The 20,126-nt window shown below is 41.0% G+C and overlaps 1 protein-coding gene across 3 annotated transcripts in view; it reads right to left on the reverse strand.

Moving 5' to 3' along the window:
- Window positions 1-9,374: 9,374 nt before the first annotated feature.
- SPTLC2 (serine palmitoyltransferase long chain base subunit 2) overlaps window positions 9,375-20,126 on the reverse strand; it is a 110,088-nt gene continuing 99,336 nt past the window's right edge. For all 3 annotated transcript variants that reach the window (XM_089908020.1, XM_022576432.3, XM_089908021.1), the window contains one exon: window positions 9,375-9,747. In XM_089908020.1, coding sequence (XP_089764146.1) covers window positions 9,628-9,747 — 120 coding nt within the window. In that variant the 3' untranslated portion in view covers window positions 9,375-9,627. The remainder of the gene's footprint in view (window positions 9,748-20,126) is intronic.

Consider the following 20,126-nt stretch of genomic DNA (forward strand, 5'->3'; position numbering starts at 1 on the left):
TAAAGTCCCAGAAGGACAGCAGCTAGCCACGTTTGAAGGAGTGGTCAGAGATCCTGCCCTGCCACTGGGTGTCACCTAGTTTCATCCTGGGTAAAACAGTGGGGCCACCCACTCCCTCCAGAGGGACACTCGTGCAGGGATCCTCCCGTGTAGGGCGTGCGGTCATGAAATAAAACCTCAGCTTATGACAATGATCAGAAACTATGAGTGGCAGTGACGATTTTCATGGCTGGGGGCTGTTAGGGACTGTGAGCTCCGTGACACAGGGCAGGTGGGGTGGGGTTTGGACAGGTAGGTGAGGAGCAGTCAGAAGGCATTATTAGGAAGATGCCTACCCAGGGGCCATATGGAGGAACACAAAGGCTTCCTGGTTTCTGGGCAGGGACAGCAGATCCCTGGAGGTGCTGGGAAGGATGCCAGAAACCTGGCCATAGGGTAAAATTTGGGATCTGGGTTTAGCCTTAGAAACTCTTAGGAGACTAAGCACATTTCTGAGAAACCATTCCTATCCCTAACAGCACTGCCCAGGACTCTGCAGTTGTTGTTGTTTTTTTAATAAATTTATTTATTTTTGGCTGCATTGGGTCTTCGTTGCTGCGTGCGGGCTTTTCTCTAGTTGCGTCGAGAGGGGGCTACTCTTTGTTGCGGTGCGCGGGCTTCTCATTGTGGTGGCTTCTCTTGTGGAGCACGGGCTCTAGGCGCATGGTCTTCAGTAGTTGTGGCATGGGGCTCTCCCTCGCCGGCTCTAGAGCGCAGGCTCAGTAGTTGTGGCGAACGGGCTTAGTTGTTCCGCGGCATGTGGAATCTTCCTGGGCCAGGGCTCGAACCCATGTCCCCAGCATTGGCGGGCGGATTCTTAACCACTGCGCCACCAGGGAAGTCCTTCTGCAGTGTTTTGAATAGTGCATCACAGGGGTTAGTTACAATGCCGATCTGGAGTCTGCCACAGGGGTTTGAACCTTGCTTCTATCATTTACTAAGAAGGTGATATTATTGGGCAAATTCTTTGACCCCTTGGTGGGTGCTTTTGTCATCTGTAAAAGTGTGGGGTGTAGGGAGGGGCTACCCACCTCACAGATGTGAGGAGTAAATAAGAATCTAAGGACTTATATTAGGATGAACTACATGAAGTTGCCACTTCTGGGTCAAAAGGGTCAAATGTTGGCAATTTCATGTGGTTCAGCCTAATAAGATGTCTGGTACATGCTGAACTCTCAAATATTAGCCCAAAGAAACCTAGCATTTGAGCAACCTGCTACGCCATATTGCTTTTACTAAATGCGAGGCCACTGTGTTCTTTGTTTTTTAGGATTTTTTTTTTGTAAGACTATTTTCACATCCAGTCGAATATTTTGTCTTTTCATCAAACTTTTGAACCTTCCCCCAGATTAAACATGGAGTTTGAAAATAAGGAATTCATTCGTTCACGTGTATCTGTCTCCAAGTCAGTAACTACCGCTAATGGGAGCCCTTCCCCTTACCTGGCCAGCTATAATAGCCTCCCGATTAGTCCTGCTATATCTACTCGTTCTCACTCTTTCCTCCCCAAATGCTGTTGGTTATTCTTTTCTTTTTCTAATCAACTTTATTGAGATATAACTTACATAAAATAAACACACCTATTTTAATTGTACAGTTCAATGAGTTTTGACAAATGTATACATCCAGGTAACTACCACCACCATCATGACTTAGAAATTTCTCATCACTCCAATATCCTTCTGTGCACTGCAGGAAAAATAAATATGCTTCAGTGGAAAATAATGCATTGTCTACATACAGTGCATCCTTTTAAGTTATCTGATTCTAGTCTTTCATTGTCTTGGGGCTGTTTTACAACTTTGTAGGTTGTAAGTAACTAATAGCAAAGCAAAATACTTCTTGTCTATATAAATGCAAATTCTGTCCTGTTCTGTGGAGGTTCGATTGACCTCCCTCCCGCTGTGTGGAGGAAATCAGTTTTGTCTTCACTTGTACATTCACTTCAGTATTCCTGACCTATACAGTTTCTGTTTTTCAATACCTGCTTTGAATTGGCTGTAATACCCTTAACAGGTTTCTCATTAATGAGTTAAATAAAATCTTTCATGTTTACATCTGTAAGAGAGTCATGATTTTATTCGTTTTTGAAAATTATCTTTTAACAGTCCCTTTGTACAGTTAATCCCTACCTCCCTACCCTTGGCTCCTGGTAAGCACTTCTCCACTCTGTCATCATAGGTTAGTCTTGCCTTTTTAGAAGTGTCAGTGTAGTCGCATTCATGTATTCTTTTGTTTGGCTTCTTTCTTCGAGCATGGTTTTGAGGTTCCTCCATCTAGTTGTAGGTGTCAGTAATTTGTTCCTTTTCACAGCTGAGCAGTATCCATCATATGACCATTCTGCTGCTTTCCCCATTAACTATGATAGCATTTGGATTGTTTCCAGGTTGGGGCTATTATGAATAAAGGAGCTATGAATATTCAAGTGCCAATTCTCTTGTGGACATGCTTTCACTTCTCTTGGGTGAAATTGCTGTCAAAAACCTGCCAAATTGTTTTCTCCAACGGCTGTACCATTTTGCATTCCCACCTTTGTCAACACTTGGTATTGTAATTTTTTTTTTTTTTTTTAGTATTTATTTATTTATTTATATATTTATTCTCGACTGTGTTGGGTCTTCGTTTCTGTGCAAGGGCTCTCTCTAGTTGTGGCAAGCGGGGGCCACTCTTCATCGCGGTGTGCGGGCCTCTTCACTATCACGGCCTCTCTTGTTGTGGAGCACAGGCTCCAGACGCGCAGGCTCAGTAGTTGTGGCTCACGGGCCTAGCTGCTCCGCGGCATGTGGGATCTTCCCAGACCAGGGCTCGAACCCGTGTCCCCTGCATTAGCAGGCAGATTCTCAACCACTGCGCCACCAGGGAAGCCCTGTAATTCTTTTTCTATTTAGCCATTCTAGAGGGTGGGTGAGTAGTAGAATTTTATTGCAATTTTAATTGGCCTTTCCTTAATGACCAATGATATTGAGCATTTTTGCATGTGTTTATTGGCCATTAGTATACTTCCTTTTGTGAAGTGTCTGTTCAAATCTTCTGCCAATTTTTAATTTAATAATCTTGCCTTACTGAGCTTTAAGGATTCTTTATATATTCTAAATAGAGAGGCTTTGTCAGATACATATACTCCGGACATTTTATCCCAGTCTGCAAACTACTTTGTCTTCTGAAATTTTCATTCTGATAAAGTCCAGTTTATCAGTTTTTTTCAGTCATGCTTTGTGTGTCTGAAGAAATCACTGCCACCTAACCCAAAGTCACCGATTTTCTTTTATATTTTCTCCAAGAAGTTTCATATTTATTTTTTATGCTCAGGTCTATGATTTGAGTCAACTGTGGTATGTGACGTAAGGTTGAAGGTCCTTTCCCCATTTAATTAACTTGGCACTTTTGTCAAAAATCAGCTAACCATACACATGTGGGTCTATTTCTGGACTCCCTATCCTGTTTTATTGTTCTATATGACTAATCTAATGCCAGTTGCAGTCTTGGTTACTGTAGCTTTGTACAACGTTTTGAAATCAGGTAGTATAAGTTTCTTTACAAAATCGTTTTGACTATTCTAGATCCTTTGCATTTCCACATAAATTTTATCAACTTGTCATTGTGTACAAAAAAGCATGCTAATGGGTATTTTTAAAAAAATTTTTAAAAATTTATCTTATTTATTTTTGGCTGCACTGGGTCTTTGTTGCTGCCCTCGGGCTTTCGCTAGTTGCGGCGAGCGGGTCTACTCTTCATTGCGGAGTGCGGGCTTCTCATTGCGGTGGCTTCTCTTGTTGTGGAGCATGGGCTCTAGGCACGCAGGCTTCAGTAGTTGCGGCACGTGGGCTCAGTAGTTGTGGCTCGCGGGCTCTAGAGCGCAGGCTCAGTAGTCGTGGTGCACGGGCTTAGTTGCTCCGCGGCATGTGGGATCTTCCCAGACCAGGGCTCAAACCCGTGTCCCCTGAACTGGCAGGCGGATTCTTAACCACTGCGCCACCAGCAAAGTCCCAAATGGGTATTTATTTTTTCAATGCTTACAACTTTTCACTGGTTTTCCCCGGTGTGTAAGATAAAGTCACCCAGTGCGGCAGCCTCTGCCACCTCCTGCTGAGCCCCACTTCACCATTCTTGCGAGCATCAACCACACTCTTTCTTTCAGATCCTCCAATCCTTAGAAAAGTTTCCTCTATCACCTCTGTCTAAACCAGACACTGGTTCCAATCTTATCAGGCTCTTTACCTTTCCTTCATGGCACTTAGCAGTTTCTAACACAACATATATGGTTCATGTGCCTATTTGTTTACAAAAGTAGGAACCATAACTTTCTGTTCGCTGTTATTGGTAATGCTCAGTGCAGTGCCTGGCATGGAAACAGCACTCAGTATTTATTGGTTTAATGAATAGAGGCAGATACAGCTTTCAGAGTATTTTATTAGAGCAAAAGAATATATTTCATGGGATGATTCTTAAGTCATCTCAAGTAGTTCCCCTTCAGCTCTTAACAGGCACTCTCAAAATGGATACACCTCCCCCAACCCATCATTTATAGCTTGACAGTCATCCAACAACAACAGCAACGAAAAGTCATCTGGCAAAAAAAGGAGACCAGGGAGGGGTGTGGGTAAGGGAGAGAGTGACATTTTAACACAACACTAAATTTTAAAAGGTTTTATTTATATTTCCCCTTCTCTTTCTCAGATTATATGAGCATTACAGGACTGGAGAAGGGTGATCACAGCACCTCTCGCAAATTCCAGTTTACAGGAATGAAAAAATATGGGCCAACAAAATAAGATCTCGGCTCTCCATAAGCTATTTCTCTATTCTTATTTTATCTCTTTCCCCCTTCTTAATGTTAGCTACCTTTATCCAGAGAGGGATCATCAAGACTGTTGGCATGCTGGCTGACATGGTGATCTCACTAGTATCCTGTGAAGAACCATCAAGGATGCTTTCTATCGTTCCAACCATTACCACCACTGAGGTAACAAGACCTAACATCAAGGGTGAAGACAAGTCACCACTCCCCCCTAGTCAGTGATATGTCCCACACTTCCTTGGAAGGCCTGGGCCAAACGACAAAGCTTTGCACAAGAAACTCGGGAACTGTGTTGGAAAAAGCAGACACTGAGTGGGCTTAAGGCTCCTTGTGTATGGAAGGATCCACTATCCATGCAGACAGCAACAAGGCAGGACACTTGGCACATCAGGGCACTGCTCTAATTTTTACCTTTCATTCAACCTCCCCGTAACTGCTCCAAAAGAACAGAGCTTTGGGTGTGCTTCATGAAAAACACAGTAAAGGCAGTTTAAGAGCCACTGAATTCTTTATGGTCAGTTTAATAAACTCATCATACCACAAAAAAATCACAGTTTATAAGGCCATTTATCACGTGTACTACACAGTAAACAAGACCTTGCCCACAGCTCTCCCAAGTCAGTCACAAGGATGACTGGGAATGTGATACCTCAGATTCAGGAGAGACATTAGAATAAACATTTCCAATAAGGGCTCAAGCTAGCCCCTTCGGTTTCCTCCCTAGAAAAGGCTCAATCTATAGCAAAAGGTGCTTAGAAAACAGAAGTCATTAGAAATGACAAAAGGGGCAACAGCATTTTCTACATATTAAAAGCAAAGGGATCACTGGCCAGTCCTGGCATTTCCTCTGTATGATAAGGGAGGAAGCCAGCCTAGAAACCCAGCTATCTGGGCACATGGCAAATGGCTAGGAGCCTGAACACTGCATTTCATGTGGATAAAGCTGAAGAGAGAATGGACAAGCTTTTCTTTACGTGGAAGATGTTTTAATTAACTGGCTTAACGGATTAAGCAAACAGCTGCTCAACAGCCAAGAAGAATCCTTTGATTTTCGTAAGTCCCTCTTCATAACTCCTTTGGGCTAAGATGATTTTACCTGTGTGAAGTACTCAACAGTTCTTGACCTTCATGAAAGTGGACAGAGGAAAACCACAACTTTCCCATTTTTTCTAACCACATGGGTTATAGCAAGTACAGATTAAAACCTATTCTGGCTTACCTAGAACGCCAGGAAAGACACCCTGGGAATTAGGGCACAGCAATTCTTTATATAAGAGAACCAGGAGGGACCTCCCTGGCGGTTCAGTGGTTAAGACGCCGCGCTTCCACTGCAGGAGGCGCGGGTTTGATCTGTGGTCGGGGAACTAGGATCCTGCATGCCACGTGGCACAGCCAAAAAAAAAAGAGAGAGAGAGAGAACCAGGAGACAGTCAATTGTATTTAACCTTTTCTAGGTGGTTTTGCCACAAATTCATAGAAAACAAGAACCCAAATTCTCTTTCTTCACTGTCTATGACATGACTAGAAGTTCTGTGCTGCTGCCCAATCCAGTATGACAAGGGGCCGGAGATCCTCATCAATTTGGAAAGAGGCACATGGGGGAAGAAATAGGGCCTTGGCCTCTGAAAGGGCATCAGGCAAACACGCAGCCCTTAGTAGTTGTGTCAGGTTATTTCTGTTCACCTTCCATGACTACATGAGGAAGAGGGCTGTCTGACCATATGAAATCCTCACCTTATCACGAGAGTTTAAGACAGTGACGAGAAGTTCTTCAAACAAGCAAACAGTACTCTGGGCTCTGGAGACTGGAATGTTTTTTGAAAGGGAAAAAATGTTCCAAAGCAAAGCAAAAAGTTTAGTGCTTCAAAGACCCTGCCCCTGAACATTCTCTTTCAATGCTCTAGAACGTACGCCATATTCTACGGTAAGGCTTTTAAAATAAAGGTGGGAGGAGAATCTGCCACTGCCACTTGATCCATTCTTTGGGTGTGATTTTGATGTCCCCTAGTTATAAACTTCCTGGTTTCTGATGTGATCTGCAGAAAAAGGTGGTATAAACCTGAAACGGATGAAGACAAAGCTAAATAAAAAGAGGGATGAGAAAAAGTAATAAGGATTAATCACACCTCTATCGACTAACTCTGATGATCAGCCTTGGTAGTAATGGTTAGCTGATGCCTGTTTGAATCCCATCAGATTCTTGAAGTAGGCTGTGTTAAACCATGTACTAAACAATACTTATTTGTCCCAGATTTCTACTCATTCCCAATGACAGTATTTATATACACTTGTGTTTCCCCAAGTGCTTGGTTAAGTAATGATATTTGTGATATGACTGGACCCTAGATTTATATTACAGTTTCAAGAAGAGACAACCAGTGTGTGTAATGTTTTGTCCTCTAGAAAGCAGAGGTCCTAGAGAGATCACAGGAGTTTTCTCTCTTCAAAATAAATCTGTAACTTAACTGCATTTATCCTGAAATAACTGCATGGCTAAGTGATATATATATATATATTTAAAGCCCATATTAAGTGACATTTTAAGTTGCAGTGACTTCATGCAAGCCAAAATAAAAGACTGGCCATTAAGTTCATTGCTTTAAGTTTGTGACTTCTGCAAACCCTACATCACTAAATAGTAACTTCAGTGCAAAAGCTCTCTGGTTCTAATGGGGTTCTATGGTGAGGACCTAGATGTGCAGGAAAGGTTAGTAATGCATTTTATTTTACAGGACTAATTACTTAGTTACCACAATCTTTTTTACTTCAACTTGTACATGCTAAATGCAGTCCCTGCATCTCTACTTGGTTCCTTTCACTTTTTTCTATTCTTTAAAAAATTAAAATAAAACCTTGGAATATTTCAAGGGCTTAAGGCTCTCAGATGCTGCGAGTGACCAAAGATAACTTAAGACATGAAAACAAAACTTCACAAACAATAGCATTGCTTACATCCTCCACTATATGTATCTGCACAAAAATACCACAGCTGATGACAAGATGCCCAGGAGAATTTGGACTGAAAATTTTTACCAATAAAAGGAGTGATTTCAAAAATAGAGATGTACAAAACTACTTTCACACAATGTTTTTCCATTCTGTTCCCAGTCCTTCCCCTATAATACTAAAAGACAAGCTGATCTTGGGTATAAAAAAAGTCAAAAGTTCTCTTCACTTAAGCTTTGGTCAACAGAAGAAAGTAAGAACTTTAACATGGTGATTTTCAGATTTGCTCTTTGGTCAAGCAGTATAAAGCTCGCTGAAAGAAATCCCCTTACTTGGTATGAAAACAGAGTCAAAATAGAGGATCCCAGTTTAGCAATAAATAAGTGTTCAGAATTTCTCAGGGAAAAAATAAGGGGTAATGGAAGGAGATGGAGCCCCTAAAAGCCCCAGATGCCAGGTTAGAACTGCATTAGGACATTAAGAATAAAAGAGAAATATCACTCAGAGTGATTTTTTTTTTTTTTTTTTGCGGTATGCGGGCCTCTCACTGTTGTGGCCTCTCCCGTTGCGGAGCACAGGCTCCAGACGCACAGGCTCAGTGGCCATGGCTCACGGGCCCAGCCGCTCCGCGGCATGTGGGATCCTCCCGGACCAGGGCACGAACCCGCGTCCCCTGCATCGGCAGGCGGACTCTCAACCACTGCGCCACCAGGGAAGCCCCAGAGTGATATTTAAATGGGTCATCTTCTAAAAAGGGTAAGTTAATAAACTTTAATCCTTAAATTAGGAACATGACAAATGATTTCTGAGCGGAGATTTACCAACATTCTCCTTTATCAGTTGAAACCCTAATATGGACCCAAACCCAGGCAGAGGCTGTCATAGTTTTGAGAAGTAGAAAGCAGTCAGGAGGAAACCACAGACATTCTACAAGGAGCAATCACCCCTCTCCCCACCACCCCTGCCCTCACCCGCGCAGGAGGGCATGTCACTCTGCGGAGCAGCTTGGTACACAGAAGAGTGCGTTGTGAGTCCACTTCGGCACCGAGGTCTGACCAGAGGGGGATGTGGGTGCTTTTAAAACATTTAAGTGTTTTAAACAGGGGGTGGGAGTGTTACATTCCAGCTTGGGAAGAACCCAGAAACTGGACATGCCCTCAGATGGTGACCATTACGAAGAAACATTTGATGGTGAAGGAAGATATCATCTGGTGACCAGAACACAATGGAATAAGACCAAGCCTTGGAGGCTCCTGGCCAGGGAGGGATATACAATGACAGGGAGTTTCAGCAATGTTAGTGTTTACTACTTTTCTTAAATGGCTAAACTTAAGACACATTAAAACGCTTTGGTTGATTACGTGACTGGTTAAACAAGGATTCCAAGGCTGGCAACCTCTGAGACCTGGACTGGAAGTAAGTGGAAGGCACTTGCTCCCCAGGAAGGAGGGCCAGGTGAGTCTCGAGGCTGTAGTGCCAGGGCCAGCAGGAGCTTTGGATGGGCCCACATCTGTGAGGCGGCTGGGAGAGGAAAATGGCCTGTGTGGTTAGCCAGAGACAGGGTAGGGTCAGTGTGATTTCACAAGTAGAATAGTTATAAAATAAAACATTTTTTAATGGACAAAAAAGCAAAGTGAGTCACCTCTTTTTTTAAAGGTGATGTAGCAAAGGAAGGATGTGAAGCAGTTTTTCACTATTTACAAAATATCATTTAGAGTGGAGGTGGCCACCGTCAGTAGTTGAGGAAATCTCTTGCACAAGAAGTGTGGTTCCTGCAACTGGACTGGAAAGGCCACACACTCTCCTGGGTTAGGGAGAGTTCCTTTAGGGGAGCACCAAAAGGCTCAGTCTTCTGTTTCTTCATATGTAGTCTCGTCAAAGGGCCTGTCCAATAGGGGTACCGACCGATGACGGGAATATTTCAGGTGCAATAGGTCCCCGACTTCATCTATCTCCTTTAAAGCCTAAAATATACAAGACAGAGCAGAGGTTAGTCAGAGCCAGGAGGAGGAAGACACATTTGGTGCTTTATTTTTCTAAAAACAATCATGGCAAGATTATCCTGTGGTGGGACCATGTCCAATGCATTTACTCTGAGCAGACTAGAGTCTAGCAATGGAAAGGGCTGCTTTTTGAGCAAGGACATCAGGCTGACCATGAAGAACAGGTTGTGAAGAGCAGGGATGCAGAATAAAGGGTATAATTCATCAAAATAGGACATGCTGGGAGTTCCCTGGTGATGCAGTGGTTAAGAATCCGCCTGCCAATGCAGGGGATTGGCAGGGGACAGAGGTTCGAGCCCTGGTCCGGGAAGATCCCACATGCCGCGGAGCAACTAAGCCCGTGTGCCACAACTACTGAGCCTGTGCTCTAGAGTCCGAGAGCCACAAGTTCCTGAGCTCGTGCGCCACAACTACTGAAGCCCACATGCCTAGAGCTGGTGCTCCACAACAAGGGAAGCCACCACAATGAGAAGCCCGCGCACCGCAACGAAGAGTAGCCCCCGCCTACCGCAACTAGAGAAAGCCCACACGCAGCAACAAAGACCCAACGCAGCCATAAATAAATAAATATTTTTTAAAAAAGAGAAAGAGCGTTTTAATATTTTTAAAAAATATATGACATGCTTGGAAGAAGAAGGAATATGTATCCTGAATTTGCCAGGCTGGCTATAATTTGTCATTTCTCCTTTTACCCTCCAGTACTTGCTCTTTCTGTTATCACACTACCACAAAAGTGAGGAGAAGTCTGCACTGGGATGCTTCCTAGATGCAAGATGAAGAGAGTCCCCAAAGTGGGCTGCTGTGCAGACTTAGTAAGAAAAAGTGGAAGCCAGCAAGGAAAGGAACAGAGCCAGCATTTAAACTCAGGTTTGATTTAAAACCCCCACATCCTACCATTGAGAGATTATCTTGTCTTTCCATCAAAACTCTCCCAGTATAACTTTCTTTTCTATAAAACCTGCTCTTTTATTTTTCAAATATGTTTCTTATAAAAATTAAAACACTAAGTCTCTTCCTGATTGCAATTCTAGCCCTACCTGGTAATCTGTGTATGGTTTCTTATATGTACTTAAAAACAAACAAACAAAACCCAACTTCTGGTTGAAGTATACATACATACAGCAAAGTACACAAATCATAGTTCACACAGTTAACTTTCCAAAAAGCAGCACACAGAGAGTCAGAATAGAGAATGACAATATAAGAAAGGGATATATGTTCAGAATTTCTTAGAAAATATTTAATGTAAGGACAAGGAAATTCCAAGCCCCAGATACCTCTCAGAAAAATCCATGGAAGATAGCAAAAATTTTGGAATCCTAGATTCTAAGGCTTTCTAATAAAAGCACCTGGCTCAGGTCACAGAATGCATTTTCAGGTCATGGCAGCTCTCCAGCCCTGTTATTCACTCCCCAAGCACATGTGGATGTTGCCTAGTGGGTCTAATAGGCCTCAGCTCTGGAGACAATGGCTCTATCTAGGACACCATCTCATTAGACTAAGAAAGGGTAATGTGGGCAGTAGAAGCCCTATTGCCTAAGTCTGACTCTCCAAATTTCCATCACATCATATAAATCTTCTGTCCACTCTCATGGTTGTAATCCCATATGAAAATGTACATCTTCTAGTTCAGAAATCAGTTGATTATCAGTAAATAGACACATATACCTGTTCCTAAATTTAACTTTAAAAAAATCACTGTTTGTAGAGAGGAAAAAGAAACACCAATAAATAGTATTCCTTATTTATTCTAGCATAAGAAAAAAATACTCTTCACTCCAAATGTGAAAAATATAAAAAGCAAATAAGAGCTGGACTTCAACATGCTATCCGAACAGTGGTACCTTTGGGAAGAGGTTTAATTAAAAGCTCCATATAGAAACAATTTAAGATTGAATTTCAGCTGAGTGAACCCATTAACTGTTTATTCCCCTGACCTCTGATACAGGATTTATTAATTTAAAACAATACATGACTTACTAAGATCACAAAGTAAAGGATATTCAGAAGAACATGATATTTTTCATCAATTAAAAAAGAAAATGAATAGAGACAGAAAAAAAGCCACAGTAGCCCAAAGGGATCTAGATAACAAGATTATGACTGATACCACACCAAACATCTCAGATGAATGGGTTTTATTTATATAAAAGGTAAAATTATGCGACTTCCCTGGTAGTCCAGTGGTTAAGACTCTGTGCTTCCAATGCAGGGTGCCCGAGTTCAATCCCTGGACGGGGAACTAGATCCCACATGCCACAACTAAAAGAGCCCACATGCCGCAACTAAACATCCCGCATGCCGCAACGAAGATGCTGTGTGCCGCAACTAAAGACTTGGTGCAGCCAAATAAATAAATAAATAAATATTAAAAAGGAAAAAAAGAGATAAAATTGTAACTAGAAACTGCTGGTCATGATGTGGGGTTACCTGGTTAGATTAGGAATAATGAAGCATTACAAGTACCAACTGTCAACAAATAGTCTACACTTACACTGAACCTCCAGATCACAGGGTAAGATGGGTTCTTAGGGAAAAAACATGTTAATTTAGGGTTGAGTATGGCCCTTGAATAAGAGAATATTCTCGGATAGTTGTGCACCCCTGAGCTAATAAGCTTGCTCTTCTTTTAAAAAATAATAGCTTTATTGAGATACAATTCACATGCCAAAAAATTCACCTTTTTAAAAGTTTACAATTCAGTGCTTCTGAGTATATTCACAAAGTTGTCAACTTTCATCACTATCTAATTTTAAAGCATTATCACCTCAAAAAATAAACCCCATACTCATATCCTCATTCCTCCTTTCCTAGGCCCTGACAACCAGCAATCTATTTTCTGACCCAATGACTTTGTTTATTTCAGACATTTCCTATAAATGTGGTCTTCTGTGTCTTCTTTCACTTGGCATAATGTTTTCAAGGCTCATCCATGTTGTAAGGGTACAAATTCATTCATTTGCATGTGGTTATCCAGCTGTATAGAACCACTAGTTGAAGAGACTATACTTTCCCCATTAACTAGTCTTAGCCCCTTGTTGAAAATCAATTAGCCATAGATGTCTGGGTTTATTTCTTGACTCTTAATTCTATTCCATTGGTCTATAAGTCTATCTTTATGCTAGTACTCCACTGTTTCAATTACTGTAGCTTTTTTTTTTTTTTTTTCTTTTTGCGTACGCGGGTCTCTCACTGTTGTGGCCTCTCCCGCTGCGGAGCACAGGCCCCGGACGCGCAGGCTCAGCGGCCATGGCCCACGGGCCCAGCCGCTCCGCGGCACGTGGGATCCTCCCGGACTGGGGCACGAACCCGCGTCCCCTGCATCGGCAGGCGGACTCTCAACCACTGCGCCACCAGGGAAGCCCCAATTACTGTAGCTTTGAAGTAAGTTTTAAAATCAGGAAATTTGAGTCCCCCAACTTCTATTTTCTTTTTCAACATTGTTTTGGCTATCTGGGGCCCCCTACAATTCCGTATGAATTTGATGATCAGCTCTTCTACTTCTTCCAAAAAAAAAAAAAAAAGCCATTGTAATTTTGATACGGATTGCAATGGATCTACAGATCTTGCTGTACTCCATATGAACAATATTAAATCTTCCAGCCCATGAACATAGGGTATCTTTCCATTTATTTAAATCTTCTTTCATTTCTTTCAGCAATGTTTCATAGCAATATGCAAGTCTTTCACCTCCCCTGGTTAAATTTATTCCTAGGTAGTATATTCTTTTGAATGCTCTCGTAAATGAAATATTAATTTCCTTTTCATGTGTTCATTGCCGGTGTATAGAAATACACTAATTTTTGTGTCTTTTACTCTGCAATTTTGCTGAATATATTTATTAGCTCTAGCAGATTAGTTTTTTGTGTGTGAATTGTATAGCATTTTCTATATACAGAATCATGTCATGGGGCCCATTAATAAATGAAAGTTCGTTTTTATCTCATAATGTTCATGTTTACTTCCATAAAAAAATCATAAGACAAAATGACTTCAACAAACCTGTGGTTTCAAAAAATGCACTTTATGCTTAAAAAAAACCTAAATGGGGCTTCCCTGGTGCAGTGGTTGAAAATCCACCTGCCAATGCAGGAGACGTGGGTTCGAGCCCTGGCCCTGGAGGGTCCCACATGCCATGGAGCAACTAAGCCCGTGAGCCACAACTACTGAGCCCACATGCCACAACTACTGAAGCCCACGAGCCACACCTACTGAAGCCTGTGTGCCTAGAGCCCGTGCTCTGCAACGAGAAGCCATTGCAGCGAAGAGTAGCCCCCGCTCACACAACTAGAGAAAGCCCACGCTCAGCAGTGAAGACCCAACGCAGCCAAAAATAAATAAATAAATAGATAAATAAATAAACAAATAAATTAAAAAAAAAACAAACCTAAATGGAAGGCAAAGTCAAATAATCCTGCAAGTGGATCTTATGAGAAAAATATTAGCACTCTCAACTGGTAAACACGTTTGTTGGCAACAGAAATCTAACAAGATATACTGGTTACAGCTAAATTATTTCTCTCTTTTTTAAAAAAATTATTTATTTATTTGGCTGGGCCAGGTCTTTAGTTGTGGCATACTGGATCTAGTTCCCTGATCAGGGATTGAACCCGGGACCCCTGAATTGGGAGTGTGGAGTCTTAACTGCTGGACCACCAGGGAAGTCCCTAAATGATTTCTTGAATGTTTACAGTTATCAGGAGTAAAAACTGTTAGAAAACACAGTGAATTACTATAGCCATTGCATTTAATGACACAGATATTTTTTAAAAGGTGTGCTGAAACTCCTAAACACCCAGATAAAGTAGAGTGGAAGAAAAGTTGATATTGCTGGGTTAAAAAATAATCAATGAAGAAATTCACCAGTAAGATTTTTGAGTAAAGGGAAAATCTATTGGAAAAAATCCAAAAGGTATAATCAAGATAAAAAAGAAGAAAAACAAAGATACAGTATCAATAAACTGAATTCAATTTCAGTGTCAGAAGAAGATTAAGAATATACTCATACTGGTAGGAGTTTTGCTACGAAGAAATAGGGAAGAAAAATCAAAATCTTTAGCAGTTAAGAAAATTAAAATGTCAATTAAACTTTTAAAAACATACATTCATAATATTCTTTAAGATTAGTAGCTCTCCAATGAATTAATATTCTGATATTTCTATCAACTAATTTTATGCAAATATGTTCTAGAGCTCTATAAACTCTCAGAAAGTAATACTTATGTAATATAAAGTCTGAAATCTTGAAGGTGTTAGAGACAAGATGGTGGAATAGAAGGACTTGAGTTCACCCCTTCTCACAAAAACACCAAAATCACAAGTAACTGCTGAACAACCATTGACAAAAAACACTGGAACCTGCTAAAAAAGATATTCTACATCCAAAGACAAAGAAAAGGCCACAATGAGATGGTAGGAGGGGCGCATTCACGATATAATCAAATCCCATACCCACCGGGTGGGTGACCCACAAACTGGAAAATAATTACATGGTAGAGGTTCTCCCACAAGAATGAGAGTTCTGAGCCCCACATCAGGCATCCCGGCCTGAGGGTCTGGCATCGGAAGGAGGAGCCACCAGAGCATTTGGCTTTGAAGGCCAGTGGGGCTTGATCGCAGGAACTCCACAGGACTGAGGGAAACAGAAACTCCACTCTTGGAAGGCACACACAAGGACAAAAGGGAAAAAGCAGTGACTACATAGGAGCGAGGGCCAGACCTACATGTTGGTCTTGGAGGGTCGCTTGGGGAGGTGGGGGGGCGGATGTGGCCCACTGTGGGGACAAGGTTACTGGTGGTGGAAGTACTGGGGAGTACTCATTGGCATGAGCTCTCTGGGAGTCTGCCATTTTGACATCAAGACCTGGCCCTACCCAACAGCCTGTAGGGTCCAGTGCTGGAATGCCTCAGACCAAACAACCAACACAGCGAGAGCACAGCCCCAGCCATCAGCAGACAGGCTGCCTAAAGTCTTCTTGGGCCCACAGCCGCCTCTAAACACGCCCCTTGACATGGCCCTGTCCACCAGAGGGACAAGGCCCAGCTCTACCCACTAGTGGGCAGGCACCAGGCCCTCCCACCAGGAGGCCTGCACAAGCCTCTAGACCAGCCTCACCCACCAGGGGGCAGACACCAGAAGGAAAAGGAACTACAACCCTGCAGCCTGTGGAATGGAGACTGCAAACACAGAAAGTTAGACAAAATGAGACGGCAGGGGAATATGTTCCACAGAAGGAACAAGATAAAAACCCCAGAAGAACAGCTAAGTCAAGTGGAGATAGGCAATCTACCTGAAAAAGAATGGAGGCACAGACCGAGAAGGTACAAGAAATGTATTACAAAGAGCTAGAAGATATAAAGAACAAACAAACATAGTTGAACAAAACAATAACTGAAATGAAAAATACACTAGGAGGAATATATAACAGAATAAATGAGGCAGAAGAACGGATAAGTGAGCTGGAAGACAGAATGGTGGAAATCACTGCAGCAGAACAGAATAAAGAAAAAAGAATGAAAAGAAATAAGGACAGTTTCAGAGACCTCTGGAACAACATTAAACATTAAACCAACATTCGCATTACAGGGATCCCAGAAGGAGAAGAGAGAGAGAGAGGGCCTAAGAAAATACGTGAAGAGATAATAGCTAAAAACTTCCCTAACACGGGGGAAAAAACAGTCACCCAACTCCAGGAAGTGCAGAGTCCCATACAGCATAAAACCAAGGAGGAACATGCTGAGTCACATATTAATCAAATTGACAAAAACTAAAGGCAAAGAGAAAATATTAAAAGCAACAAGGGAAAAAGCAACAAATAACATACAAGGGAATCTCCATAAGGTTATAAGCTGATTTTTTCACCAGAAACTCTGCAGGGTAGAAGGAAGTGGCACAATGTATTTAAAGTGATGAAAGGGAAAAACCTACAACCAAGAATACTCTACACAGCTAGGCTCTCATTCAGTTTTGACGGAGAAATCAAAAGCTTTACAGACAAGCAAAAGCTGACAGAATTCAGCACCACCAAACCAGGTTTACGACAATTGCATAAGGAACTTCTCTAGGTTGAAAATAAAAGGCCACAATTAGAAACAAGAAAACTACAAATGGGAAAGCTCACTGGTAAAGGCAAACATACAGTAAAGGTAGGAAATCATCCACACACAAATATGATATCAAAACCAACAATCGTGAGGAGAGTACAAATGCAGGATATTGGAAATGCATTTGAAATTAAGAGACCAGCAACTTATAACAATCTTGTATGTAGACAGACTGCTATACCAAAACCTCATGGTAACTGCAAACCAAAAATCTACAATAGGTACACACAAACAAAAAAGAAAGGAATCCAAACACAACACTAAAGATAGTCATCAAATAACAAGAGAACAGAAGAGGAAGGGAAGAAAAAAGACCTGTGAAAACAAATCCAAAACAATTAACATAATGGTAATAAAAACATACATATGGGTAATTACCTTAAATGTAAATGGATTAAATGTTCCAACCAAAAGACACAGACTGGCTGAATGGATACAAAAACAATACTCGTATACATGTTGTCTACAAGAGACCCACTTCAGATCTAGGGATGTATACAGAGTGAAAGTGAGGGGATGGAAAAAGGTATTCCATACAAATGGAATTCAAAAGAAAGCTGGAGTAGCAATACTCATATCAGACAAAATAGACTTTAAAGACTGTTACAAGAGACAAAGAAGGACACTACATAATAATCAAGGGATCAATCAAAGAAGAAGATATAACAATTAGAAATATATATGCACACAACATAGGAGCACCCCAATATATAAGGCAAATGCTAACAGCCATAAAAGGGGAAGTCAACAATAACACGATGATAGTGGGGGAACTTTAACACCCCACTTACATCAATGAACAGATCATCCAGACAAAAAATCAATAAGGAAACACAGGCCTTAAACGACACATTGGATTTGATGGCCTTAATTGATATTTATAGAGCATTCCACCTGAAAGCAGCAGAATACACATTCTTTTCAGGTGCACATGGAACATTTCTCCAGGATAGATCACATGCTGGACCACAAAGCAAGCCTCAGTAAATTTAAGAAAACTGAAATCAAAGTATCTTTTCTGACCACAATGCTATGAGATTAGAAGTCAATTACAAGAAAAAAAACTGTAAAAAACACAAACAATTGGAGGCTAAACTATATGCTACTAAACAAGCAATGGATCACTGAAGAAATCAAAGAGGAAATCAAAAAATACCTAGAGACAAATGAAAACATGATGATCCAAAACCTATGGGACACAGCAAAAGAAGTTCTAAGAGGGGAACTTTATAGCAATACAAGCTTACCTCAGGAAATAAGAAAAATCTCAAAGAAACAACCTAACCTAACACCTAAAGCAACTAGAGAAAGAACAAACAAAACCCTAAGTTAGTAGAAGAAATCATAAAGATCAGAGCAGAAATAAATGAAATACAGACTAAAAAAAACAATAGAAAAGATCAATGAAACTAAAAGCTGGTTCTTTGAAAAGATAAACAAAATTGATTAACCTTTAGACAGGCTCATCAAGAAGAAAGGGAGAGGGCTCAAATCAATAAAATTAGAAATGAAAAGGGAGAAGTTACAACTGACACCACAGAAATACGAAGGACCATAAGAGACTACTACAAGCAACTATATGCCAATAAAATGACAACCTAAAATAAATGGACAAATTCCAAAAAGGTACAATCTCCCAAGACCGATTCAGGAAGAAACAGAAAATATGAACCGACCAATCACAAGTACTGAAATTGAAACTGATAGCAGTTAACTAATTTCCAAAACTAATTTTCAATAAACTAATTTCCAAAACACCTAACAGGGACTTCTCTGGTGGTCCAGTGTTGAGACTTCGCACTTCCAACGCAGGGGGTGTGGGTTTGATCCCTGGTCAAGGAACTAGGATCTCACATGCCATGCAGCGTGGCCAAAAAATAAATAAATAAAAATACTTTGTGTGTGTGTGTGTGTTTGTGTGTGTGTGTAGAAAAACTCCCAACAAACAGAAGTCCAGGACCAGATGGCTTTGCAGGTGAATTCTATCAAACATTTAGAGAAGAGTTAACACCTATCCTTCTGAAACTATTCCCAAAAATTGCAAAGTAAGGAACACTCCCTAACTCATTCTATAAGGCCACTATCACCCTGATACCAAAACCACACAACAATACCACAATGGAAGAAAATTACAGGCCAGTAACACTGATGAACATGGTCGCAAAAATCCTCAACAAAATACTAGCAAAGTGAATCCAATGATATTTTAAAAGGATCATACACCATGACCAAGTGAGATTTATCCCAGGGATACAAGAATTTTTCAATGTCCGCAAATCAATCAGTGTGATACACCACATTAACAAATTGAAGAATAAAAACTATATGATCATCTCAATAGATGCAGAATTTTGACAAAATTCAACACCCATTTATGATAAAAACTCTCCAGAAAGTGAGCATAGAGGGAACCTACTTCTGGGAGTTGCCTGGTGGCCTAGTGGTTAGTATTCAGTGCTATCACTGCAGTGACCTGGGCTTGATCCCTGGTTGGGAAACTGAGATCCCACAAGCCACGTAGTGCAGCCAAAAGAAGAGGGAACCTACCTCAACATAGTAAAGCCCATATATGACAAACCCACAGCTAACATCATACTCAATGGTGAAAAGTTGAAAGCATTTCCTCTAAGATCAGTAACAAGACAATGATGTCCACTCTTGCCACTTTTATTCAACATAGTTTTGAAAGTCCTAGACACAGAAATCAGAGAAGAAAACGAAATAAAAGGAATCCAAATTGGAAAAGAAGTAAAACTGTCACTGTTTGCAGATGACATGGTACTATACATAGAAAATCCTAAAGATGTTACCAGAAAACTACTAGAGCTCATCAATGTATTTGGTAAAGTTGCAGAATACAAAATTAATACACAGAAATCTGTTGCATTCCTATACACTAACACCAAAAGATCAGAAAGCAAAATTAAGGAAACAATCCCATTTGCCGTCACATCAAAAAGAATAAAATACCTAGGAATAAACCTTCCTACAGAGGCAGAAGACCTGTACTCTGAAAACTATGTGATGCTGATGAAAGAAATCAAAGATGACACAGACAGATGGAAAGATAAACCATGTTCTTGGATTGGAAGAATCAATATTGTCAAAATGACTATACTACCCAAGGCAATCTACAGATTCAATGCAATCCCTATCAAATCACCAAGGGCATTTTTTGCAGATCTAGAACAAAAAATCTTAAAATTTATATGGAGACATAAAAGACTCTGAATAGG

The sequence above is a fragment of the Delphinapterus leucas genome, chromosome 2, assembly GCF_059928025.1.
Source record: "Delphinapterus leucas isolate spDelLeu-1000000601 "Yukka" chromosome 2, BTC_Dleu_Yukka2, whole genome shotgun sequence".
Lineage (NCBI taxonomy): Eukaryota > Metazoa > Chordata > Mammalia > Artiodactyla > Monodontidae > Delphinapterus > Delphinapterus leucas.